The sequence below is a fragment of the Lepidochelys olivacea genome (assembly GCF_965140295.1).
Source record: "Lepidochelys olivacea isolate rLepOli2 genome assembly, chromosome: 16".
NCBI classification, from domain to species: Eukaryota; Metazoa; Chordata; order Testudines; family Cheloniidae; genus Lepidochelys; species Lepidochelys olivacea.
The window spans coordinates 15,221,209-15,237,399 of NC_140426.1; the positions used below are offsets into that span (position 1 = coordinate 15,221,209).

At 44.2% G+C, this 16,191-nt stretch overlaps 1 protein-coding gene across 4 annotated transcripts in view; it reads left to right on the forward strand.

The window, feature by feature from the left end:
• The window catches only part of SPTAN1 (spectrin alpha, non-erythrocytic 1), a 72,636-nt gene that overhangs the window by 38,111 nt on the left and 18,334 nt on the right, over window positions 1-16,191 (forward strand). For 2 of the 4 annotated variants that reach the window (XM_084649941.1, XM_084649943.1), the window contains 13 exons: window positions 754-858; window positions 1,686-1,706; window positions 2,167-2,202; window positions 4,328-4,375; window positions 10,595-10,686; window positions 11,837-11,981; window positions 12,092-12,273; window positions 12,456-12,555; window positions 12,783-12,980; window positions 13,111-13,257; window positions 13,922-14,025; window positions 14,190-14,352; window positions 14,894-14,908. In XM_084649941.1, coding sequence (XP_084506067.1) covers window positions 754-858; window positions 1,686-1,706; window positions 2,167-2,202; window positions 4,328-4,375; window positions 10,595-10,686; window positions 11,837-11,981; window positions 12,092-12,273; window positions 12,456-12,555; window positions 12,783-12,980; window positions 13,111-13,257; window positions 13,922-14,025; window positions 14,190-14,352; window positions 14,894-14,908 — 1,356 coding nt within the window. The remainder of the gene's footprint in view (window positions 1-753; window positions 859-1,685; window positions 1,707-2,166; window positions 2,203-4,327; window positions 4,376-10,594; window positions 10,687-11,836; window positions 11,982-12,091; window positions 12,274-12,455; window positions 12,556-12,782; window positions 12,981-13,110; window positions 13,258-13,921; window positions 14,026-14,189; window positions 14,353-14,893; window positions 14,909-16,191) is intronic. The other 2 variants (XM_084649942.1, XM_084649944.1) reach the window with 1 other exon arrangement.

Sequence of the window (16,191 nt, forward strand, 5' to 3'; positions counted from 1 at the left end):
AAAGAGCTTTAAAATGTTTTCCCTCTTGTTCTGTGAAACATTGTGCATAGAAGTGCTAGGGGCTCTGGACTAATGATTTGGAATAACCGGTGATTCAATATGGGCTGTATTGCATTTACAGCTTGAATGTTAAGTAACAAGCAGTCTGAGCTGGCCTAACTTTACAGGTGAGAGATGGGTGCCAAACACCTTGATGTCTCTGTAAAAAACTAGCTGACTGAACTTAAAATATATCCCCTTCAAGACTTCAGTGCCAGCTCTCTAGTATAGGGAAGTAGGTTTATTCTGAAATATATAACTTCCCCTTTTCTACTTTTAGTAATCTATTTAATGAGTTGTTATGGGGCCTGAAATAGTGGCCTGTATCATAAAATCACATCTTGAGTCATCTTTTCTAGTGTACTTATTCAGCACAATAGCTGATCATTTTTTAATCTTCTCAGTAATGCGGTTTACATTAACGTTTTAGTTAATGGTTTTAAAGGATATATCATTGCTGTCTAGAAATTAACTTTATTTTAGCGTGGGAAAACTCCAGTAGTCCAGTTCTTTAATCCATTGACACTGGCAGTTGGGATTTCTTGGCATAAGACTCTATGCATTGTAGATCCACTGATGACTGGAAAGGTCAAAAGGGCTAAATCCCTGCTGTTCATAAATTGGATACCTTTTGATGCCTCTGATTGACAACCTTATCGCTTTGTGTTTTGCTTATATAAATGTTCGTGCTGTGATATTTACTGTTCTGTGCAGGATTTGAAAGCCAATGAATCTCGTCTAAAGGACATAAACAAGGTTGCGAATGACCTGGAATCGGAAGGGCTGATGGCAGAGGAAGTACAGGCTGTGCAGCAACAGGTCTGTGTGTGTTTGCGGCTTGGTCCGCTGCCATTTGATAATAAGAGACAGAAGGAATTGGTTTTGTCCTTTCTTCTCCTGCTTTTCCATCTGTCCTCCACGTTTGCAGCTGAAGATTTTTATTGCTTCTATTTCGCTACTTATTCTTTTTTCTAGATTGCTGGTTGTCTAAAAGTGGCCTCCTAAAGTGGCTTTCGTCAGCAGGGTAGCCTTCAGATCATTTCATTGTAAATAGTGCTATAACGTACATCTAGGTAATATTTACATTTTTTAATACTTGGAAGTTCTAAATTAATAGTATGTGGATTTTCCATGACTAGTAGTGATGCTTTGGGTAAGTCATTTAATCTCTCTGCCTTTGTTTCTACATTTTTGATAATACTGTTAGACCTTACAGAGGTGAGGATTAGTTGGTTAATGGGATAAATTCACTCCACTGTTCATGCAGTTCTTTGAAAATTTAAAATGTAATATAAAATGCCCAAGTATTATTAGCTTTTGCTTGTGTAAATAATTCTACACACTATCGACAATTATAGCAAGAGCACCGAAAACTCTTGTTCCTTTATAAATCCTGAGATAATGTGTATGCTATCCCATAACTCACTGTGAGTATCAAAACTCTGCCACTTGTTCTGCAGGTATTTTTTGATTTGAGCATGTTCTTCAGCTTGGTAGTACGCAGAGGGTCAACGTAGCAGAATACTTTTGCTTCCTCTTTGTAGATTACATTGTTCATCCCATTTCCGTCCCTTTCCTCAAAAAGAATCAAATCTTTCTAGATTTCCTTTTACAAAATATCATATCTATTTCCTTTTCCCTTACAGGAAGTCTATGGCATGCCCAGGGTGAGCATTGTTATGATATTTGCATGCTGTCTTGCAGAAGCTTTAACAGAAGGAGGATTTGGACATACAGAAGAGAAGATTTTTGTGACTGAGATCCCTTTTGGGTCATAGTTCATCTCTGTCTCAGAACCCTCTTTCTTGATAATGGCTTTGAAGGGAAACACAAAAATTCTCTTACCTTCTTCAGCCAAATTATCTTTTTGATGCATTCATCCTCTGATACATCTCAAGCCAGTAGCCAGCTCAATGCAGGGTAGCTCATGTGACCCTGGCATATATTTACCACCATGCATTTTTTAAATTTTTAAAATAATTAATTCTGAAAGGATTTTGTGCACATAAATATCTTAGAGATTTAATCGGGTGTCTTGATCCTTGAAAATTTAACATGGTGTTGGTTAACTTCAATTTTCTGTGTTTTCTTGATATGTCTAAAGTTTTCCCTTAATTCTTTAAACAGGATGAAACTGATTCCAAGACCGCGTCTCCTTGGAAGGTAGGTCTGACTATTGGGTGGCACATCTAACAGATAGGAAAAATAATAACATTCTTGCAAATTGCATCATCTCTTAGGGCCTTGCATCCTTCTAACACACACATTCCTTTCCTTACGAGTAGTAGTAGAGTGCTGTCCTGGTCCTTTTTTCCAGTAATCATGTCATTTCACAGTGGATAGATTTTTAAAATGCACATTATGAAAAATCTGTGGAATAATCAGTCGAAATTAACTGATGTAATTATCCCGCACACTGTGTTAAAATATAAAGCTACTATACAGATGCTGCTGTCTCAGAGGTAATATTAACAAAAAAAAACACCCTCAAATTTCCTCATGTCTAGTCTTCATTACAAGTATGCACACAACGATGAACAAGGTAGCATGTCCTCAGCAAGATAACACTCACTGTAGAAATCTCAAACTGCACTTTATATATAAAACCAAAGTAATCAGTTCCCTTTCTGTATAGCAAAATGACATTTTCCATTTGACAGTCTTTAATAGAGGACTGATTTCCACTTCTGTACAAAGATGATTTGCAGTTCAGATCTTTTAACTGGCAATATGGCTCTTGGTGGGAAGATGATAGTCTCACTGTGAACGATTTGATGAATCTTGCCCATATGCTCAGGGTTTAGCAGATTTGCCATATTTGGGGTCGGGAAGGAATTTCCTCCAGGGCAGATTGGAAGAGGCCCTGGAGGTTTTTCGCCTTCCTCTGTCGCATGGGGCACGGGTCACTTGCTGGAGGATTCTCTGCTCCCTGAAGTCTTTAAACTACGATTTCAGGACTTCAATAGCACAGATATAGGTGTGAGGTTTTTTTTGTAGGAGTGGTGGGTGAAATTCTGTGGCCTGCGTTGTGCAGGAGGTCAGACTAGATGATCATAATGGTCCCTTCTGACCTAAATATCTATGAATCTATGATTTAAGCTCCCCTTCCGTTGTACAGTGTGCACGAAAGAATGAATTCTGTGAGCAATCCATCAATGGTAGAAGAAAGGAGATTTTTACATCCTGAAGGAGAGGAGAGGATTCAGTCAATTATTTTTCCAGTTTGTTTCCACTAGCCTCAAATGTTTTCTTAGCCTTTCAGGAATATTTTAATTACTTGCTGGGATGATTTTTGTCAAAAATTCAGTTAAACTTAAATCTGTTTAACACTTGTCATTCTCAGTGCATATTTTATTTTTAAAAAGTTTCCATTTGCAAGAGTTGTCTTTTCAGGTTCTTTGCCTTTTCAACCCTCATGAAGGCGGTGGCTCTTCTTTAAAGGAACACTATCAAGATAATATTTATAAACATTTTTAAATTACTGCGGTCTGTAAAACCTTAAGCTGTTACAACTGATTAAATTTTAAAAATCTGTCTTTCACCACTTACTTATATGCTGATTGAAATACAAAAAGCAATCTAAAAATACAAAATCTAATACAGTAGAACCTCAGAGTTACAAACTGACCAGTCAACCACACACCTCATTTGGAACCGGAGGTACACAATCAGGCAGCAGCAGACATACCAAAAAAAACCCCAAATACAATCCAGTACTGTGTTAAATGTAAACTGCTGAAAAGGGGGAAAACAGCATTTTTCTTCTGCATAGTAAAGTTTCAAAGGTGTGTGTATTAAGTCATTGTTCAGTTATAAACTTTTGAAAGAACAACCATGATCGTTTGTTCAGAGTTATGAACATTTCAGAGTTACGAACAACCTCTATTCCCAGGGTGTTCATAACTCTGAGGTTCTACTGTAAAAAATTAAGTTGGTTCAATAAAAGATATTACCTCACTCACCTTGTCTCTCTAATATCTTGGGATCAACACAATTACTGCAACACTACATACAAAAAGCAATCACTTGTCTGAGATAATGATGGGTTCACAATGCCGTAGAAGAAAATGTACACTAAAAATTTGTAATTGAAACGTATAAAATCATGAACATTTCTATTCATCCTACATGTTGTAAAACCTGTTTTACAAAACCTGTTTTTGGCCAAAACTAAGTTGTGTTGGGGTGTCTGAGTTTTTGTTAGTATGGTATGACTCTTGATTGCTAGGATAGAAATTTAACTGCTTGATTTTGATTTTTTTGCTATTTCTGCTTTTTCCTCATATAGTCTGCACGTATGATGGTGCATACAGTGGCCACCTTTAATTCCATCAAGGTAAGAGTCCAGTTGTGGTTCTTCTACTCACTGAAAAGTAACAGCTTTCTCTCATCACCTTGTTTTGTGTTCACCATTCTGCCTCCATGTTCTGTTGCCCTTCATACTCTTTTAAATAAGCATGTTAAGATAAATGCTAATTTACAGCATCTGCTTCTCAGAATGCAACAGGGGCTTTATGCACATACATACCATAAAATTACCTGCTTTCACATTGCAGGAGAAACGCTTATAACTTGCTGTATAGTTCCTTGAACCAGTGCATTCTTCTGTGATCAAAGCAGCAAATAGAAATCCAATGACGTTTGTGGACAACTTGCAGTTAGAAACCTTCAGTTATGCTCAAAGATAACTTTGGCCTTCCTCCTAGTTCATTTCTCCCACCCACTGTTCTCTAACTAGTTTGCTTATGTGCTCTTAAAGCACAAAGAGTAACATTTTTAGGAAGACTACCATTTCTACCATAATCTTTTTAAAGTGGCAGTATTCTGACTATTGTCTGTGGACTGCCAGTGTTCCAATGGGCCTTTTCAGCAGATCTATAGAATGAAACCTTTAGGGAGCCAAAATGGAGTGGCAGCGGTGGTGGGAATTGCAAGAGGATTTAGCTTCTATAAAGAAATCTGTGGAACGAAAAAGCTGGGGAACCATGCTTTAAATGTGATCCTCACCTGAAAATAAATCTTCATAGGCCCTTCTTCCTTTCCTTTTCTTTAAAGAGAATTTGAAGCACCTTTTATACCTTAAGAAATGTAACTATACAAGCACAGTGAGCAAAATATTTGAAAATAAATCTTTATTGGATTTACATTTCACGTCATGAAGATCTTCTTCGAGTGCTTGCTCATGTCCATTCCATATTAGGTGTGTGTGCTCTCCACATGCACCGGTGCCGGAAATTTTTCCCCCAGCAGTATCCATAGGGGACCGTCTCTGGCACCCCCTCGGGTGGCGCCCACATGGTGCAGTATAAGGGGTGCTGCTGGCTCCCCCGACCCTCAGTTCCTTCTTGCCGCCAGTGACGGTGCTGGAACATCTGCTGCTTTGGCTAGTATTGTTTCGTTTTCTGTTCTTGTGAACTTTGAAAACCTGTAATATAGTTGTATATAGTTAGTAGTTTCTTGGTTACCCTTAGTAGTAGTTCTCAACTTTTTGTTAGTCCCAAACGGAACTCATGCCCTGTCCCCCGGCTTTAAGACCTGCGATAGCTGCAAATGGCCTATGCCCGTCAGCAATCCACGTACCAGCTGCCTAAGGTGCTTAGGTTAAGGGCACATAAATGACAAGTTCTGTATCTGCAAGTGTTTTAAACCTCGGATGAAGGAGGAGCACGATATCTATCTGAAAGTGCTCCTAATGGAGTCGGCACTTGCTACGGCACCAGAGCAGCATTCTGACTCTGCATCGAGCACCACAGCCTCCGTGTGCAGTGCCCTGCTGGCACCATCCACAAGCCAGCACTGGTCCCCCGGGCAGCTCAATACCCCCTTCAGGAAGTCGGGCCCCAGGTCAAGTCGAGCGGTGCAGCCCATTCCATGCTTCACCTACAACCCCAGATAGCTGTGCAGGCCCTAGCCAGCTTTAGGTGCCGTCGACTCCCGAAGCTCTTTGAGCGGCTCAAGAGATCCGGATGCTCCCAGTGCTGCCCACACCGGCTCCCACAGTACCCGGGTCTCAAGGAAGACCCGCGTTGGGACCTATGCAAGTGTCCCCGCCTCAGCAATACCGATCCCCATCAAGAGGGACGTCATGCCAGCGTTTGCCTGCTCGAAGCCGTCATGCCTCAGGACTGGAGAGGCAGGCTCAGCGGAGCCCTCTTTGGTCCCCGCACTGGGGGTACCTATCAAGGCACTTGAGGTGTATCTCGCCAGTAGATTGGCACAGACCCCCTGAGGCATGTGCCACCCGGCAAGAACTCCGGGACCAGCCCTGTCTGTCTATATGGGCCCAGGACCAATCGGACACCAGAGATCGCCGGGCCATCATTGCCTGTCTCCAAGAAGGAGGTCACCCTACTCAGGACGATCCTCCTGGCAACTGGCCCATAGTAGCTCCCAGTCCCGTTTGACATCCTGGTACCGGTCGAGTAGCGTGAGGCATGGATCGCTGGGTATCCGACACAGAGCTGTCGGTCCTTGAATTCCTGACCAAGACAGTCTCACTTGGACAGGTCGGCTTTGGGACGCATCAATTAGCACCGGTTGGACAAGAACCTGGTCAGCCGGTACTGACTGCTTTGCTGGTAGCTCTGGCTTGGAGCAAGGTTCCCTGACTGCGGGACAAGCCCAGGTACTGGCAGTGCCGACTACATTATCGGCCCCGAAACCTGTCCCATAGCCCCAAGCGCAGCGACCGGCACCATGGTATGCATGGAACCTTTGGGGGTTCACCTAACCTTTTCTGGATGCCCAATTGGTGTCGGGAGCCTCAGAGAAGCCAGCGGCCTCAGTATCCCATCCCCCTACAGTGCTCGAGGCTTCAGAGGATAAGACACCACATTTCCAGGAGGACCCAGGGGAGCAAGATGCTGGACCACCAATGGACGTGGAGGTTCCTGCCGCACAGCCTCGTCCGGCAACAACGAGGATGATGCCAATCACGGGGCCCCCTCACCTAGTTCCTAAGGATGACGCCAAAGCACACCAGGAACTTTTGAAGAGGGTCACTTCTAACCTGGGGCTTCAGGCAGAGGAAAAGGAAGAGCCCTTGGACTCTCTGTTTGACCTCCTTGGCTCCTGCCAGGGTGGTTCTACCCCTTCATGAAGGGGTTTCCAAAATCACTAATGCCCTGTGGCAGACCCCTCTTCCCTGGCTCCTATCTCTAAAAGGGCCGAACACAAGTACTTCGTGCCAACCAAAGAGTACTTACACTCCCACCCAGCCCTTGTGGTTGAGGTGGTTAATCACAAGGAGAGGCAAGGACAGCCTGGGGCCACCCCCAAAAATAAAGACTCAAGGAGGCTGGATCTCTTCGGATGTAAGGTTTATTCATCTTCCAGCCGAGAATGTCCAACCACGAAGCCCTCCTTGGCCAATATGAGTTTAATATGTGGCACGCCATGGCCAAGTTCCAAGGGTCGCTCCTTGAAATCTCCAAGAAGGAATTCTGAGCGATCCTCAATGAGGGCACATCCATGTCCAGGGCAGCCCTCCAGGCATCATCTGATGCTGCTGCTCCCCTGCACCATGGCTTCCGCTGTCTCCATGCGGCGAATCTCTTGGCTGCTCCTCTCTGGGTTGCCCACCAGGGTAATTGCAAGACCTGCCCTTCGGCAGGGCTCTATTTGCAGAGCAAACAGACAAGAAGTTGTAAGGCCTCAAGGACTCCCGCACCACCCTGTAAACCCTGGGTCTCTATGTCCCAGCCCCGGCACATAAGCAGTTCAAATCACAGCAGCCTCAGGGCCACAGGAGCCAGCCTTGGCAGGATCAGCCCCATAAATGAGCCAAGGGTTACAAGCGCCACCTGAGCCACCCACCTCCACCCTCTGCCTAGTCGGGCTTGACCCGTAATAAGCAGGGGGCCAAACGGACATTTTGAGGGTGCGCCCGAGGGCGACCTACCAGACTAATCCCTGGATCCATCTTTCCCAGTGTTCTCCGACCGCCTTTCCTCCCAGTGTGGACCCCTACAGCTTTTTGGACCACTGCGTCCTCAACATAGTGGAACAGGGTTATACCCTCCAGTTGCTTTCTAACCCCTTCCCACCCACCTTCCCCATCCCTCTTCAGGGATTCCTCTCGCAAGAGTCTCATCTCACAGGCGGTAAAGGGGTTACTACAGCTGGGTGTAGTGGAAGAAGTTAATCTCAAGTACAGTAACAAGGGGTTCTATTCCCAGTCCTTTTTAATCCCAAAGGCCAAGGGTGGTCTGTGGCCCATCCTGGACCTGCAAGACCTCAACAAGTACCTACAGAAGCTAAAGTTCTGCATGGTCTCTTCGGCTTCTATTATCCCCTCTCTGTATCCCGGAGACTGGTATGCCATCCTCGTACTTCCACATAGCGATCTTTCAAGGACACAGACGCTTCTGCTGGTTTACGGTGGACCCCACCATTACCAGTCTTCGGTCCTCCCATTTGGCCTGATGACAGCACCAAGGGTGTTTACCAAGGGTGCGTGTCGGTGGTAGCGGCTTACCTCAGGCACCAGGGTATCCAGATCTACCCATACCTCGACGACTGGCTCGTCAAGGGCGGCTCCAGGTCTCAAGTCCAAAGAGATGTCGCAGTGCTTCAAGCCGTATGCCACTCTCTGGGCCTACTGGTGAATGACAAAAAATCGACGTTGGTGCCGGTGCAGAGGATAGGGTTCATCAGAGCGGTCCTCGACTCTGCCTGCTCCAGAGCATTCCTGCCACTAGAAAGGTTCCGCACGATGGCAAACCTCATTGCGGAAGTCTCAGAGTTCCCTCTGACTACAGCTAGGCTCTGTCTGCGCCTGCTGGACCGCATGGCAGCATGCACTTACATGGTCTGCCATGCCAGGCTCCGGATGTGGCCCTTACAACAATGTCTGGGAATGGTCTATTCCCAGTCCTGGGACCCCCTGGAAAAGATAGTTACCATTCCTCAGGCGATACCTCGCTGAGATGGTGGACTGACTGCCAGACAGTCCTGGAAGGGGTTCCGTTCAACAACCCTCCTCACTCCATTGAGTTGGTGTCGGACACTTCAGACCTCGGCTGGAGGGCACATCTCCGCAACCTCCAGACACAGGGAATGTGGTCCCCGGGGGATGCACAGTTACACATAAACGTCAAAGAGCTCTGAGCAGTCCGGGTGGCATGCAGAGTCTTCTTGCCCCACCTATCAGGCAATGTGGTACACGTCCTGACAGACAACACAGCCTCCATGTTCTACATCAATGGGCAAGGGGGAGCGTGCTTGTCGGCTCTCTGTCAGGAAGGAGGTGCTCCATCTGTGGGACTTCTGCATCAGCCACGAAATCCACCTGGAAGCTTGTCACCTTCCTGGCATCAGGAATATGCTGGCAGACGAGCTCAGCAGGGACTTCTCCTCTCACCACGAGTGGTCACTTCATCCAGAGGTAGCCTGTATGATCTTCCAAAGGTGGGAACTCCCCAAGTGGACCTGTTCACTACCAAACAGAACAGGAAATGCCACTGGTTTTGTTCTCAACAGAGTCTGAGCAAGGACTCCCTCTCCAATGCCTTCCTCCTGTCGTGGTCAGGAAGCCTGATGTACACGTTCCCTCTGATTCCACTCATCAGCAGGGCCCTGGCAAAGATCAAGAGAGACCAGGCGCAGGTTATCATGATCGCCACGGCGTGGCCTGGCCAGCATTGGTTTGGCACACTCATGAGCCTGTCAGCAGCCACTCCCTGGACGTCCGGAGGGCCTTGGCTTTTTACTTAGAACATACCAAGCCTTTCCGTAAATCGACTCAACTCTTCATTGTTACAGCTGATAGGATGAAGGGTCATCTGGTGTCCTCGCAGAAGATTTCCAATTGGATCACCTCGTGCATAAGGACCTGTTACGACCTGGCGGGGGTTCCAAAGCCCACTCGATGAGAGCTCAGGTGTCTTGGTCAGCCTTCCTGGCGCACATCCCTATCCAGGACATCTGTAGAGCCACAACATGGTCCTCTGTCCACACGTTTACCACTCATGCCATCACTCAGCAGGCCAGGGACAATGCTGGGTTTGGCCGAGCTGTGTTGCAATCTACACGTCCGTGAACTCCTATCCACCTCCAGGGGTACTGCTTTGGAGTCACCTAATATGGAATGGACATGAGCAAGCACTCAAAGAAGAAAAGACAGTTACCTGTTCCATGACTGAGGTTCTTCGAGATGTATTGCTCATGTCCATTCCATGACCTGCCCTCCTTCCCCACTGTCAGAGTTTCCAGCAAGAAGGAACCGAGGGTGGGGGGAGCTTGCAGTGCCCCTTATACCGTGCCATGCGGGCGCCACTCCAGAGGGTACCAGAGCCGGTCCCCCATGGATACTGCTGAGGGAAAAACGTCTAGCACCAGTGCATGCGGCGAGCACGCACACCTAACATGGAATGGACAGAGCAACACATCTCGAAGAACACCCGCTATGGAAAAAGTAACGGTCTTTTTTGTCATTTTAGTATGACCTGGAGTAACAAAGCTTTCTCTTTTAAACAAGAAATAAATACATAACATTGTTTTAACCTGTCATCAGCAGGTGCGGTGATGAGGCTTCATTTCCATTTTTCCCTTTCAGGAACTAAATGAGCGCTGGAGATCTCTGCAGCAGATGGCAGAGGAGCGAAGCCAGCTGCTGGGCAGTGCCCATGAAGTCCAGAGATTTCACAGGTAAGGAGCACACTGCCTCAGGTACATCACATAATGTTTTAGTGGTAGTTTTTGCATGCAATTTTTGTTCTCAGTTTAACGTGAAAACATTTAATTTTAAGAGAACAAACACCAGCTCATATAGGGCCTTGTCAAATACGCATTGACGCTTTCCATCTGCTTCAGTGGAAGTTGGACCAGGTCCATGATAAGGAGCAGTTCTCTAATCTGTGGCTTGCAGTAAAATTTTAATTAAAAAATTGGCCACCTTAGTTTTATTGCTGACAGAGGCATCTTGTGGTACCAGCGTGTCACTATCCGTATGGAAGCCCAGTGTAGGATTCTGCCTTAAACCTTTATCTTCGGATCAGTGATATTCTTTAAAGGGGTTGCAATGCTCCAACCATGCTGTGCCCTTTCTCTCTCTGGAACTGCTATCATGAGCTTTCTCTTCTCTCTTCTCCATCCCTTTGCCAGCTGGCTACCACACACAGGTGCAGCTTCTCCCTTCAGTTATTTGGCACAGCTGATAGCAGGCTTCTAAACATTTTAATTTCACTGTCCACCATGTCTGTATCTCACGGCTTCTGCTTTGTCTGAACTTACTGCCACCAGCACCATTCTTACTTCTGTGGCTAAGATGCTGTCAGCTCAACAGATGCCAACATTTTGCCCCAGCCTCCTCCACATCTCTCATTAATTTCTCCTGCTACATTCATTCCTGAAAAGGAAAGTATATCTTAATCCAGGTCCAACAAGAACTCTATGTATTCCGTGTCTGCATTCACTAGAGAGAGGAGAGTTTCTCTAATGGTTACAGCACAGGAATGTGAGAATTAGGAGGTCTAGATTAGTTTCCTGGCTCTGCCAGAGATCGCCTTTGTGATCTTGAGAATTTACACTACCTCACAGGTGTAATCTGAAGCTTGATTTATTAAGTGTTGAGATTCTCAGAGGAAAGCTTATTATTGAAGGGCACTAAAAATTCTGATTTTTAAATGACACGAATATTCTTTCTTACCTCTGAGAGTTTAACTTCCACTTTAAAACAGACAATTAAAAAAAATTTGAAGTATTAGATACTTAAGACCTTATGGAAACAGGCTACCTGGAGTTTGATGAGACTCTAGCATGTCATTCATTTCAGTGTTTTTCCTTTTTCCCCAACCAGAGATGCTGATGAAACAAAGGAATGGATTGAAGAAAAGAATCAGGCATTAAATACAGACAACTACGGGCATGACCTGGCCAGTGTGCAGGCCCTGCAGCGCAAGCATGAAGGCTTTGAGAGAGATTTGGCAGCTCTTGGAGACAAGGTCAGACCAAGAGACCAGAACACATGGGTTACTTGCTTTCTGTAGCCGTAATAATGGTACTGCAAAAGAGGTTCCTGCCTTTCTTCTTACTCCTCCTTCTTTATTGCTAGGTGAACTCTTTAGGTGAGACTGCTGAACGCCTGATTCAGTCACACCCAGAGTCTGCTGAAGACCTTCAAGAAAAATGTACTGAACTGAACCAGGCCTGGAATAGCCTGGGGAAACGTGCCGACCAGCGTAAAGAGAAGCTTGGGGATTCTCATGACCTGCAACGTTTCCTCAGTGACTTCAGGTAAAAACTAAACTGATCAAATCCCTCGTCCCCACTGTTAGTTTAGTTATCAATTTAAGTACATATAGTATATGGCTTGGACTGAATATTTGTTGGAGTGGTGAAAGATAACTCATTTCCCTAATCAGACTTGCTGCAAGAAAAAAAAACAAACAATTTTTTGGTTGCTTTTATGGCTACAGGGACCTCATGTCTTGGATCAATGGAATCCGGGGGCTGGTATCCTCAGATGAACTGGCAAAGGATGTGACTGGAGCTGAGGCTTTATTGGAGAGACACCAGGTATGTGCAAGAGCCCTCAGCATTTTTCTGTAGGTGTGAACATTTGCTGTTAAAATCAGTTTTATGTACTCTGTTAGTAAACCAGTTCAACAGTGGTTTTTTGAGACTCCTCATGTATATTTCCAAGATGAGACTGATAAAATCATTTCCTCTCAGTTTAGCATTCTGTTTCTAGTTATTAAACCTCTTTTCTCCCCTTCTCCCTCCCTCCCCCCCCCCCCCCAAAGGAACATCGCACTGAAATAGATGCCAGGGCTGGCACTTTCCAGGCATTTGAGCAGTTTGGGCAACAACTCTTGGCTCGTGGACACTATGCCAGCCCAGAGATCAAGGAGAAACTGGATGTTCTAGATCAAGAACGGGCGGACTTGGAGAAAGCCTGGGTCCAACGTAGAATGATGCTGGACCAGTGTCTAGAACTACAGGTACTTTGCTGCCTTTTTTTTTTTTTTTTTTTTTAAGTAGTATGCTTGCTTAAGGAAATTTTTATTTCACTCCCACCAGTGGACCGTACTCACTGGCTAGTCTTCTCCTACCTGTGTTCCTTCTCCTTAGCTGTTTCATCGGGACTGTGAACAAGCAGAAAACTGGATGGCTGCCCGGGAGGCTTTCCTGAACACAGAAGATAAAGGAGATTCCTTAGACAGTGTGGAGGCTCTCATCAAGAAACATGAAGACTTTGATAAAGCAATCAATGTCCAGGTGAGGGATGTATCCAAAGTGGGGGACAGTTTTTCTATTTTATTTTACATTCAGCTCTTGAAAGCTTCTTTTAAGGTCAGCAGGATATGATAGATCTGATGTTGGTGATGTGACTCTAAAGTTTAGAACCCTATAAAGATTTGTTCTAAATATTTAGCAGGTTAGAAACTGGTTACAAAGATGAGAAATGGCTACTATCACTGCAGATAAGGGGTTTGTTATTGATTGGCTATGAACAGGATGCAATAAAATAATAGGTATTTACCTAACTAGGGTAGCATGAATCACAGTACAGCAGATTTCTTGTGAAAAGACTAAGTGATTTAATGGTTTGTATTGGAAGTCCTTACACTGAAAAAAATCAGTGTTTCTCCACTTCCTCTAAATCCGGGAAGAGCCCTTTCTGATCCTGAGAGAAGTGCCTCTGTAGTTCTGGCACAGAGGCCAAAAGAATTTTCTTCTCAATGTCTGATCTGCAGGATCCCCCACTTGCTCTTAAGTGGAGTTCTGCTCATCCTGACATAGGGCTGATTTCCTTAGACTCCTATTAACAAGATACCAGCCTCCTTTCAAAAGGATGCCCTATTCTAGTTCTGACACAGTGGCTTTTTGGTTTTTTGCGGTACCTGAATCCACCCAACTTGTGTCCTTTTGTTTTGAACAGGAAGAAAAAATTGCTGCCCTGCAATCGTTTGCTGACCAGCTGATTTCTGCTGACCACTATGCTAAAGGGGTCGTTTCTAACAGACGCAATGAAGTTCTGGACAGGTTGGTGTACTAATTTCATTGTTAGATCAGCTGCGGATACCTTCTGAAAAGAAGGAAATTGTTTAGAGAAAATTTATCGCTGTTATGATGGTACATAGTCTCCTACTTCATGCCTGTTCTTATAGGTACTGGTGAGTATGAACCATATCTCTTATTATGTACAGGTGGCGTCGTTTGAAAGCTCAGATGATTGAGAAGAGATCTAAACTGGGAGAATCTCAGACCCTCCAGCAGTTCAGCCGTGATGTTGATGAAATAGAGGCTTGGATCAGTGAAAAACTCCAAACTGCAAGTGATGAATCCTATAAGGATCCCACAAACATCCAGGTGAATAATTATTTGACCAAGAAAGTCAAATGGAGTGAAAGTTTAATTCCATGTGGCATATCCTGTTGCTGATTACAGGATGTGCACAGGAAAAATTTCAATTCCGTGTTAAAGGGATAACAAATTGTTTGGAATTAATCTTCTAAAGGAGAGAAAATGTAAATAAAGCAATCATTTCATTATGGAGACATGCAATATGCATAGAGAAAGGACCAAAATAGAAGGCAGTAATTATTTTTTAATAAATATAATATTCACATAAATATGCTGCCAGAATTCACATAAATCCCTAGGCAGTTATGCTCCAGTGTAAATTTGATAAGACATCCTATCCTCTCTTCTCCCTAATGACTAGATGATAAAATAAGTATTTACCTTTTATAAATGTCTCTTATGTCCCAACCCCACTTACTGCCCTAAGATGCAGTCTTCATCTATTTTTCATTATTAAAGAAAAACTTTGTGATTTCCTCTGTTTTAATACTGATATGTGGATCAGTATGACTGCACTGAACTCTTCTCTTCTTGATCTGTTTTGTAGCTTTCCAAATTGCTGGTAAGTTTTGTAGTTTGGTTGGACTTGCCATGGTAGGTGTTTGTTCCTCTGTATAGATTATATGTGAGCACAAAGTCTGACTGTGTTCAGTGTTGCTCCATCCATTAATTCATCCAGTTTCTTTTCCATTTTCTGATATTCATTACCTCCAAACAGATGTTACCATAAGCCTCAGTGTTTTTGGGTGTTGCTTTTTTGTTTAGTTAATGCCTCTTAAACACCATTTACTTATGTATTTGTTTTGCAGATGTGTTCTGCATGATCTGTTTAATTTGTGGTGTGGTATTAGTTCTTTAAGGGGTGGCTCATAAGGAAATAGAAATATGGATTGTCATCCTCCTTTTTCAAATATTTGGCTACTGGACATGTCTTGTCCTCATTCCTGGTGGACCTAGAGCTGTGGTGATTAACCCATGGCCTTGAGATGTCAATTCCACTAATTTATGTCTGGAGTCACCCTTCCTTCAGAAATTTTATCAGTGAAAGTGGGAGACCCACAGTTTGCAGGGATAGCAGTGTGGAAGAAGTAGAGGGAAGATTGCAGAACTGAGAGTATATGTAGAAGGCTGATGGGAGTGGTAAGAATCCAAGGAGGAGAAGAATCAGAAAGAGGACAGAGCAAAGCGAAGAGTGGAGGAGTGACTAGGGTAAGGAAGTAGGGGCCCAAGTGAAGGAAGCAGTGTTTGTCTTTCTGGCCCTGGAGGCTGCACTATCTATATATTGGCAACTCAAGCAAAAATGTCGTCTGTCATTTCCCTAGGGTCTGAATTTGTTTTGGTGGTAATAGATGGACATTTTGTACTATGAGAAGCTTTTTTCATTCTCCCGCATAATGAATTTATATGCCAAGAAATGGGTGGATTTTAGCTGACGTACAGTATAATCACAGCCTTCAGCAATAGCCGTTTCCAGAATAAGCAGGCATGCAGAATTTTTCATAACAGTACTGTAGCATTTTTCTTGTTTTGTTTTTACTTTAACAGTCACCTTCCCTTCCATTCTCCCTCAGGACAATGTATTTTTCCCATGTGTCCAGTGTTACTAGCATGTGGAGTTGTTACTTGTAAATACTGTTTTGTTGTTCTCGTCCCATTGTTTATGCTTATGGTGGGTGTATGCATGTATATGAAAGAAAACTGCTTATTCACTCCCTTCCTGTGGCTCCTGTTGTTCTCATGGTGCCTTCAATTTTCAGTGAAGACAAATTTCAACGAACAGCTAAGCGTTGTTTCTTAAATAGTTGAGTTGCGAACTATGTTTAATTTGACCACATAATTTAGTCA